This window comes from Leptonychotes weddellii, chromosome 11 (assembly GCF_054177405.1).
Source record: "Leptonychotes weddellii isolate Sample4059 chromosome 11, ASM5417740v2, whole genome shotgun sequence".
Classification (NCBI taxonomy): domain Eukaryota; kingdom Metazoa; phylum Chordata; class Mammalia; order Carnivora; family Phocidae; genus Leptonychotes; species Leptonychotes weddellii.
The window spans coordinates 5,476,491-5,486,830 of NC_138379.1; the positions used below are offsets into that span (position 1 = coordinate 5,476,491).

The following is a 10,340-nucleotide window of genomic DNA, read 5'->3' on the forward strand; positions in this document are numbered from 1 at the left end:
CCCTACTGCCTCCCCCACCCCGCCCGCCGAGGTCCGGGACGGGTGCCCGCGGGGCGGGGAGGCCCCAGGGGACCTTCTCGGGTCAGCCGCCTCTAAGCCGCACCGGACCGCGGGGGTAGTCGTGGGTCCGAGGACCGCGAGGCTGAGCAGGGTCCAACGCGGGAGTCTAGAGTCCGGGCCAAGAGGAGGTGGGGAGGGGTGGTGCGACCCTCTGTCCCCGCCCCGGAGGCGGAGCGAGGTCCGAGCCTGTGGAGCCTGACTCCCTTGGAAATCAGTCCCGGCCTTCCTCCCCAGCTCCCGCCTCGCCCCCGCCCCGTCCCCTTCGGGGAGACCCTACCCCCCTCCCTCTGTCCACTGCCCGCAAGACCCAGTCTCCCCGATCCTCCGGCCCTCGGGCCCCCGCGTAGGTGCAGGTGCAGCACGCCACCTCCCTCCCACCCCCGCGCATCCCGCTGGGCGGCCATGGCGCGAGGAGACGCCCCACAGGACAGGCGAGTTGGGGACCCGGTGGGGTGCGGACGGGGATCCGGGTGGTCGTGGGCAACGCAGTCCCGCTGCCTTCGGGCGCTCCAAGGCGCAAAGCAGACTGGATGGAACTACAATTCCCATCAGCCGCCTCCCTCGGCTGCCTGAGCCGGAGTGATGGGGGTTGTAGTCCGCTCTGCGGAGGGGGTTGCCTGGGAGGCGGGGGGGCGCGGCTGAGGCGTTGCGTCCTCAGGGTGACCTTCTGACTGATCCCCACAGCTATCACCTGGTCGGGATCAGCTTCTTTATCCTGGGCCTGGGCACGCTGCTTCCCTGGAACTTCTTCATTACGGCCATCCCGGTGAGACTCGCAGCTAGAGTGCCCGCCTCATGGCCACAACCACCATCAGCCTTGGACGTGCAGCCTTTGACTCCTCATTATGCCAGTTTGCGCGATTGTCCGCTGAAGCACCGAGCCTCAGAGAGGGGAGGCGCCCCTCTCACAGATAGGAAAGGTCAAGGGATGCCCAGATCCTACAGGGGCAAGGCCACCAGCAGGGGGGTGGGGGGTGGGGGGTGGGGTTGGAACTAGGGAAGAACTATCCACCCCCCACCCCTGTTTGTCATTATTCCCTGGCTAGTCATTCCTGGGCTAATCCACTCCCAAAGTGGGTTATCCAAGACTTTGGTTTTCCTTGAAATAGCACAAATTACATGAATTCATCCAACAGTCAATAATGTGCATCTACTGTGAACCAGGCCCCGTTCTTGGCACTGGGGCTATGGGAGTAAACACAACAGAGGAAGCCTCCACCCTCATGGAGCTTACATTCTCTCAAGGGAAGGCAGCAATGTGGGGTTTGTGTTCTCTTTGGGACTGGGTTATTCATATATATTCAATGCAACAACTTTCCAGATGTCTCTTCAGTGTCTGGCACTCTGCTGGGCCCTGGAGACCCAAAGATGAATCAACCCCCTGGTCTTGAGAGGGAGCTGGGTGCCAAAGAGCCATTAATAATTTAATATGGCACCTACCACCCCAGGCTTGGAGCAAAGTCCTTTGGGTCCCCAGAGGAGGGAATAATTCCTTCTGCTTCATAGAAGAGGTGATTTGTAACTTGGGAGAAGGGTAGGTAAAGCATTGGTGTTTGGGGGTTGGGGGGAAGTGGGAGGAAAGGGAGAAGGCATTCCAGGTGGAGATGACAGCCTTGCAAAGGCACCAAGGCAGGGGAATGCCAGACTGTTCAGAGAAGGAGCCAGAGTGTGGGGTCCCTAGAGCTTAGCAGGACGGAGCAGGAGATGCAACACAAAGGGAGGCCAGGATCTGGTTCTGAAGGGCTCCCAGTGTTGTTCCAAAATCTTGGGGCTTTGCCCTGTAGGCAACAGGGAACCGTGGGCAGCGGGGAGGAAGAAGTTAAGCAGAGGCTTAACGAATGTGTGTTCCAGAGAGAAAGCAGTTGGTCAGCACCTAGGCCAGGGCCTGGCTTACAGTAGACACTCAATAAATCCTCAGGAATCTACAAGGTGCTGCCGGAGTGGGGGTAGAGGCTTGAACCAGGGTACTGCAGAGGAAGCGTGATTCAAAGATGGAGCAAGGCCCAAGTTGGGGGTTCTTAGGGCTTGGGCTCTGTCCCAGACATCAGCTGTTCAATTCAGGGAACATTCATCAAGCTCCGACTGTGTGCCAGGTGCTAGGATCAGTGCAAGGACAAACAGACAGCTCCTGCAGACTTTAACTGAGCAATCCCAAGCATGGGAGGAGACAGAGAGGAAAGGCTGGGGGGCTCCTCCAGGTAGGTTGGAGGGTGACCCTGTACCCACCCTGTGCACCCACCCCCGGCATTCTGGCAGTACTTCCAGGGGCGGCTGGCTGGGGCCAACACCACCACCGGGATCCTGGACACCAACCACACAGGCCCTGCAGACACCTTCAACTTCAACAACTGGGTGACGCTGCTGTCCCAGCTGCCCCTGCTGCTCTTCACACTCCTCAACTCCTTCCTGTACCAGTGGTGAGAGGCCCCGCCCCTTGGGCTCTCCGCGGGCCATCCCTCTGTGGTACCTCCACCACCCCTGCTAAGGAAGCTCCATCTGGGCCCAGGGAAGACCTCCCATCCTTCCTCCACTCCCCCTGCATGCCCGCCCCCCCAGATCCCACTGTCCAACCCTGGGCTCAATCTCTTGCCTACCTCCCCCTGCCGGGCCGGGGTCCAGCTGCTGCCCACTCTGCCCCTACTTATGAGCAGCATCCCTGAGACGGTGCGGATTCTGGGCAGCCTGCTGGTCATCCTGCTGCTCTTCGCCCTGACGGCAGCGTTGGTCAAGGTGGACATGAGCCCTGGGCCCTTCTTCTCCGTCACCATGGCCTCTGTTTGGTTCATCAACTGTGAGTACTGCTGCCCTCCCCACCTCCCCACCCCGCGCACCCAGAGCTTCAGCCCAGCCTCCTCTGTAGCTGAAAGGGCCCAACGTATCCAAGAGGGAAAGACAGCGGCAGCAGTAACACTCCTATCCCTGATGAGAAACTGAGGCCCAGGGGGAGAAGAAAAGTCACTTGTCCCAAACCTACCATGACCTAAGATCAGGCCTCCTGGCCCCCAGCCCCTCAGACCTATGGCTGCACCTGAGAAGAAGGAAGAAGGGGAAGGGGGTTGTTACACCAGGGTGCCCAAAGTCTCATGCCTGCCCAGCCTCGTCCAGAGTCTCCTAGGCACCCTGCCACCGCCTCCTCCAGGGAGCCTCTAAGGCCTGCCTCGTTGAGCAGCAGCCCCCACTCTTCTCCCTCCACAGCCTTCTGTGCAGTTCTGCAGGGCAGCCTCTTCGGGCAGCTGGGCACCATGCCTTCCACCTACAGCACCCTCTTCCTCAGCGGCCAGGGCCTGGCTGGGATCTTCGCTGCCCTGGCCATGCTCATGTCCATGGCCAGTGAGTGGACTTGGGTGGCTGGAGGGCAGGGGTGGCCTCTGGGATTCTGGGGAGCAGACCAAGTGTGCTAGGAGGGAGATGCCTTGGGTTCTGGGTAGAGATGGAGGTGATGGGGAGCAGGGGGTTGGGTTTGGGGGTAGGGAGTGGGGCTCTTGGACCCAGTGAGAGAGTGATCAGGTGAGGACTGGGTTAACTTGAGGCCAGGGGCAGGATTCCTGAGGCTGCTGCTGGGAAGTGGCGGCAGCCTGGGGTGCAGGGAAGGGGGGACAGGTTTAGGATTCAGGTAAACTTGGTTGGAATCCTAGTTCTACTGCTCCCCAGCCAGGGGCACTGGACAAGTCACTTCCCTTGTGTCAGTTTCCCCACTGATGTGCTTCTTATAGCTCTGTCCTGAGACTGTAAGGAGTCTGCAATAAAAATGAGCACATAATAGGTGCTCAACAAAAGTGACAAGTAGGGAGGAATGAGAGAAGCAAAGGGCTGGGCTGGGGACCTGCACAGGTTCCTGAGTTTGTCAGTGAGCAGATCGGAAGAGGCCAGGAGGTGAATCTGAGAAGTGCATGATGGGAAGTGGGACAAGAGTCATTACCACCCCCCCACCCCCATGGGAGCCAGTGGAACCAGCCCCGTCCACTCTGCAGCTGAAGTTTCTGCACAGGTGGCGTGGATGCCCAGACCTCCGCCCTGGGGTACTTCATCACACCCTGCGTGGGCATCTTCATGTCCATCGTGTGTTACCTGAGCCTGCCCCACCTGGTGAGCCTGGTATTGGGCTCAAGGCCCCACTTCAGAGCATCTCAGATATAGCTCTGGGTCTGAGGCCCTGAGAGCGGCCAGGGGAGGAGGAGGAAGGGACCTGATCCCTAGAGGAGTCAGCCACTGGGGGACTCCAGCCTCTAAGTCGACAGGGTGGAGAGGGATCCAGACACCTTCGCCAAGCCAGGCAGGGCCAACGCTTTCCTTCTGCAGGAGTTTGCCCGCTACTACCTAGCCAAGAAACCATCACAGGCGCCAGGTCAGGAGCTGGAGACCAAAGCCGAGCTCCTCCAGTCTGGTGAGCTTGGGACCCTGCTGCGGAGGGGGAAGACCCTGGGGAGGCTAAAGCTACCTCCGCAGGGAAGCATTTCCCCTCTGTGATACCTCCCCATCTAGAGTCCTGACCCCTAGTAGCCTTGTGTGAGCAGACACAGAAGAAATTCAGCGGGAGGAAAGTCATCCCTGTTGGCTTAGAGCTTCGGTTTTCCCCTCTATAAAATGAGGGGACAATAGAGCTCCAACATACTAGTTCTGGGTCCAAATGCATTTGTTTGAACCCTGGCCTCACAACATCCAACCTGGGTAACCTTAGGCAAGTCCCTTAACCTCTCTGAGCCTCAGTTTCTTTATTTGGAAAGCAGTAGAAGTGAGATAATCCATCTAAGGTGCTTAACTCTGCCCGACACACTATGCGCTTCCTAAGTAGTAGCTTAGCGTATTTCCATGGTTAATTCTCTTTGCTTACATCCCGGGCTGGAGGAGAGTCACTTGTTTTTAACTGCTGGGAATCGCCGTCCATCGAGCCTGGCTGTCACGGGCATGACGCTGCCCTCCCCTCTTGCCCCAGATGAGAAGAACGGTATTCCCAACAGCCCCCAGAAGGTAGCCCTGACTCTGGATCTGGACGCTGAGAAGGAGCCAGAGCTGGAGCCAGAGGAGCCCCAGAAGCCAGGAAAACCTTCAGTTTTCATTGTCTTCCAAAAGGTTTGGCTTGGATATGGCCCCCAACCACCTGCTCTCTCCAGCCCTCTCTAAAGACCCTTAGAATGGAGTGGGGCCCTAGTGCTCGCCTTGTCCACTTCAAGGTGCCAGGGTCATAGTGGGTCGGGAACACAGCGAGGCCAGGCCCTGGGTGTCCTGCCCCCGGGCCGGGGCTTGGAGGTTGGGGCTGTGTGTTGGGTCCTAGTCGGCCCTGCCTGCTTACACCCCTGCCTCTGGCTCTCAGATCTGGCTGACGGCACTGTGCCTTGTGCTGGTCTTCACCGTCACTCTGTCCGTGTTCCCTGCGATCACGGCCATGGTGACCAGCTCCACCAGTCCTGGGAAGTGGAGTGAGTGCTGGGAAGCAGAAGAGGGCAGGGCAGGGGAGGAGGAGAGGGAGGGAAGAGGAATGATGGGGAAGGGGAGGGAGGAGGGAGGAGGGGCCAGGACGAGCCCTCTTTCTCTCCCAGGTCAGTTCTTCAACCCCATCTGCTGCTTCCTTCTCTTCAACATCATGGACTGGGTGGGACGGAGCCTGACCTCCTACTTCCTGTGGGTGAGCACACCTGGGCTGGGGGTCTCTGATGGTTTCAAGAAGCAGTTGGGGATCAGAGGGTGTGAAAGAGCTCAGAAAGGTGATCTCCCCAAAGCCGGACCGTTCTAGATCTGGCAACAGAATAGCTGGCCAAGTGGTAGTGAACACCTGACCCCTGGAGGTATGCAAGCCAGGGCTTGGACTGTGAACTCTTTGAAAGCAGAAGTCATGTCCAATTGACCTATGTCCCCAGCATCCAGCCCAGGACCTGGCCCTCGGTGCCCAGCCCAGAGACCCTTACATGGAGGTTCCTGTCCCATGTGAGAGGCTGGACAAGGTTCCTAGTGTTTGGGTTGCTTTTAGCCAAGGTGCTGCTTCTCTAAATGAAATCTTCCAAGGAGATGCAACAAATAAAGCCGGCCAAAGAGGACCTGCTCTGATCCCAGCTGGGCTGGGGCCTGGATCCCCAGCCTCCAATCCCATTCAGCAGCACTGCCTGCCCCAAAGGGATCTGTGGAACCCCCAGGAGTACTTGGAGGAACCCAGCTAGAAAACCAAAGATGCTGTGTAAGGTCTCCAGTTCTGCCATGCAGAGAGCCCAAGCTGGAGATCAGGAGGGGTGGAGGAGGCTAGCCCCAGGCCAGTCCTTGATTGCTGGGTGGCCTTGGCCCAGCCCCTCACTCTCCGGAGGCCTCAGTGCTGGGCCCTCACTGGTTCACATAGAGTAGGAGGTCAGGGGAAGAGACAGAGTCCAGGCGGGGTGGGCTCCCAGGGACGGCCCTCAGCCCAGCCTCTGCCACAGCCGGATGAGGACAGCCGGCTTCTGCCCCTGCTTGTCTGCCTGCGAATCCTGTTCGTGCCGCTCTTCATGCTATGCCACGTACCCGAGAGGTCCCGGCTGCCCATCCTCTTCCCACAGGATGCCTACTTCATCACTTTCATGCTGCTCTTCGCTGTTTCCAACGGTTACCTGATGTCCCTCACCATGTGCCTGGCGCCCAGGTCTGGGGGCCAGGAGGGAGGGCCTGGGGGTGGGGAGGCGGGCCTGCCGAGAGGGGAGCCCATTCGGCTTCTGGCCAGCCCGGCCCTAGCTGTCTCTAGGCCTCGCTGGTGCTCCCCTGTCAGGTCGGGCCTTACCTGCTGAGCCGGCCCAAGGGCAGGAGCTGGGGAGAGGGAGCCTCAGCTGAGGGCATTCCTGCCAACAAAGCAGCCCAGGGACTCCTTCTAGAGCCTCCCCTCTGGGCCTGTTTCCCCATCTATGAAATAAATGGGTCGAACTACCATTCCTTTAGGCCCCAGATCCTCCCAAAATTCTCAACTGAAGGTGGAGCTAAAGTCTTGATCCAAAGTGGGGATTCGTGGGCTATTTACTCTAGGGACAATGGAGTTGAGAATCCAGAGAGAGTAAAGGTGACAGGGAGGACCAGGCTGGGATGTTTTGTGGAGCATGAAGGCAGTGGAATCTAGAATCCTATAACACTGGGCCTGCAGGGCCCGAGAGATGTCCTTGGCAGTGGCCTTGCTTTATAGATCAGGAAACTGAAGTCCAGAGAGAAGGGCCTAATTATGGTGACCCAGAGGTGGGGTCAGCCCAGACTAGAATTCAGGTGTCCTGTTTTACAGGGGGCAGAGGGCTCTGGGGCTGGGTCCAGGTTTGGCCCTGTGTTTCCTAAGAGCTACTACTCCTGTGTGTTCTAGGCAGGTGCTGCCACATGAGAGGGAGGTGGCCGGCACCCTCATGACCTTCTTCCTGGCCCTGGGGCTCTCCTGTGGAGCCGCCTTCTCCTTCCTCTTCAAGGCTCTGCTCTGAAGTGCTCCGTCCAGGGCTCGCCCACAACTCTCTTCTTGCTGTCCCTTCGGAGCTGAGACCCCAACGCAGGGGGAATGGCGAGCTGGGTTCAAGCCTCTGCTGGGCGGGGGCCCCTTGGTCTGGGGGTGCCAGGAGGAAGTGGGTGCTGCTCTCCTTCCCCGGCTGGTGTCCACTTGGGGGCTGCAAGGAAGAATTCACCAGCAGTCATTCTAACCCTCACCCAGGAATGGAGCTGACGCACAGAGACAGACTATTTAGAGGCACACAAGACCTCATTCCAAGGGCGCCAATCAGGGAAAAGAGGGCCAAGGGCCATGACCCTTCCCCCCATCATGAGTATATTTGTTAATCTCGAGAAATGCACTTGCTAATCTGTGGGGATCAGAGGCCACCAGTGGGGTCTTGCCAATGGTGTGGCCCGTGTGGCCGGTGTGGCCCAGCCTCAGGTTGAGAGTGGGAGTGGGGAGCTCCTCCTCTCCCCAGGCCTCAGTAGCCCCAGGATCAAATCTCTCAGACCCCAGGGCAGAGGATGCCAGGGAAGCTGAGGGCAGCAGGGAAAAGGAACAGACATTAGGGATCTGAGGGTACTCACGGGATCCCGTGGGCCCCAAACAGTGTTTTCATTGCCAAGACTTAACTGTCTCCACTCCCCAGAGCCTCCATGGGTGCGCTGCACTTTACAATGTGCAAAGCTCTTCCATCCCCAAGTCACACTGAGACCCTTGAGGGGAGCCAGGCAGGGATTATGCTCTCCCTTTGTGCAGGTGAGGAAACCAGGTCTCAGGGGAAATGACTGGTCCGTGGCAGAGCCGGGACCCAGCCCCCACCTCCCTCCTCCCTGTAGGTGCTGTTCTTCCTGCCCACTACCTGCTTCTCTTTCCCTCAAGAGGCTCAAGGCAGGAGTCCTAAGCACTTACTCCACATTTTGGCTGTTTCTCCCTCCAACCTTGCTCCTGGGTCTAATAACAACCTTCTTCATTTGTATAATCAATTCACTGAGTCTTTATTTCCAAAGTGCTTTCAGCTCTATCGTCTTTGATGAGCTGGGTGGGGTAGGGATGATTGTACCCATTTGACAGATGGGATGACTGAGGCCCTGAGAGGGGCAGGGATTCGTGGGCATCCCTATGCTGGGCCCTCTTGACCACACAGTGGTCTGTGCTCCTGGGCAGAGTACCTGGCTGCATGAACAACTATTGTTCTCCCCATCCACCTCTGCCTCCCCAGCCCCACCCCTTCTCAAAAATGGAGCCTCAGGGAGGCAGTCAGCGAATTTTCTGGAGGGATGGAGAAAAGGCCTGCTTCACCACACACCTGTACTACCCTGCTCAGCCCAGAGAAAAGCAAAGTCATCAGAGGCACCGGCCTTTCTGCCCACGTGCCCCCCCACCCCCGCCTTCCAGAACATTCACTGAGCAGCTATTATATACCAGGCCCTGAGCCAGCACAGGGTCCCTGCTCAGAGGTGAGATATGACCTTGGGAGCTGAAATAAAGCCACAGGGCAGGCCCCAAGGCCACAGGAATTAGAATGTAACACGGGATGGGGTCTGTGAGGGACCTGCAGAAGTATGGAATGTAAGATTCCAAAAAAGGATGCTGTGGATCCCTGTGGGAAGTCAGGGCAGCAGCTCTGAGGAAGTGTCCCTCCAACTGGGCCTCAAAGGAAGAAAGATGAGTCTCCGTCCCTCCCCCCACTGAGGCGGGGGAGGGGCATCCCAGGCAGAGAAAGCAGGGCTGGTGGAAGGTGTGGACACAGAATATTCAGGGAACAGTGGGGACTTCTGGTGGGGGGGTTGGGGAGCCCCTAGGATGTGAGAGAGGGAGGGAGAGAGGATGAGTCTGGAGCAGTGGGTTGGGGACAAATGATGAAGGGCCTTAGTCATGAGGTGTAAATAGCAGGTTAGACAGAGGAGGAGAGATCCGGGAGAGAAGAGGGTGGTTGCCTCTTCAGAGGTCATTTAACTTAGTGGTTAAGTGCAGGTGAGCCGATCCAGCATTCTGGGTTCAAAGCCAGGTCCTTTCATTTATAAGCACTGGGAATCGGGACTTGCCCATGTGTGGAGTCCTAGGGAGAGGCTGGGGCTGGAGTACAGATGGACATCTACTAAACAGGGGTTGTAGTCCTAGAGGTATCTTGTGCCGACCACAAGGCCTTGCCAGACCTTTTGACTGGGAATGGTGAGGACAGGACCACACACTTCCTGGGCCCCCTTCTCCTTCTCCACCTTCACAGACTGTTGTCTGTTGAACCCAAAGCTCCCTAGACCTGCCAGACCCACTCTCACAGGCCAGGCAACAGTCCCAGGGAACTCACTGTGCTGGTCTACGGTCATCGGGAGCAAGCCCACACTGGGCTGAGCGGTGGAGGATGGGCCCAGAAAGAGGACACTCACCCTTCAGATGTCCTTCTGATGCCACAACGTGCAATTCCTTCGTCCCATGCTCCTTCCTGGTAGACCCAGCCCAACCGCCCATTAGATCAGTATGTAGCCGGCTTTTGATGCCAGAAACAAATACTGTGGCTGATGGGCTGCACCTGTCCGTTCCTCTCCTGATGCCCAGTCCCCCAGCTCCTGTCACCTCCCCAGCTTGACACAGCTCTGCCAGCAGGCCCAGCTTCCCTCATAAGCAGCCAGCTGCCATCAGCAAACACCTGTAGAGGGCTCCATGTGGCAAGCGCTGAGACAGGGCTGGTAGAGAGACACAAACATTTGAAGGCCAATCCTTGCCCTTGAGTTTCTTACCCTTTTATGAGGAGGACGCCCCCTGGTTTGTGAATTGATTCAACTTTCCAGTTAAAAGGCAGAGGTTGTCAGATGGATTAAAAATGATGCGACTGTATGCTGTCTACCAGAAACTCCCTTTA

At 58.0% G+C, this 10,340-nt stretch overlaps 1 protein-coding gene across 1 annotated transcript; it reads left to right on the top strand.

Moving 5' to 3' along the window:
- Nucleotides 1-462: 462 nt before the first annotated feature.
- Nucleotides 463-9,269, top strand: SLC29A2 (solute carrier family 29 member 2). The gene is made up of 12 exons (XM_006749064.3): nt 463-491; nt 745-826; nt 2,317-2,477; nt 2,712-2,851; nt 3,256-3,390; nt 4,049-4,146; nt 4,360-4,444; nt 4,994-5,130; nt 5,372-5,477; nt 5,598-5,683; nt 6,465-6,664; nt 7,361-9,269. Exons 1-12 carry the CDS (start codon nt 463-465, stop codon nt 7,470-7,472), a joined length of 1,371 nt encoding a protein of 456 aa, XP_006749127.1. The 3' UTR covers nt 7,473-9,269.
- Nucleotides 9,270-10,340: the final 1,071 nt, after the last annotated feature.

Excerpts from the sequence above, each read along its gene's own strand:
- SLC29A2 (XM_006749064.3), top strand. The coding sequence starts at position 463 with ATGGCGCGAGGAGACGCCCCACAGGACAG. Across the intron at positions 2,478-2,711 it reads AACTCCTTCCTGTACCAGTG|CATCCCTGAGACGGTGCGGA; the intron begins GTGAGAGGCCCC and ends ACTTATGAGCAG. Across the intron at positions 5,131-5,371 it reads TTTTCATTGTCTTCCAAAAG|ATCTGGCTGACGGCACTGTG; the intron begins GTTTGGCTTGGA and ends TCTGGCTCTCAG.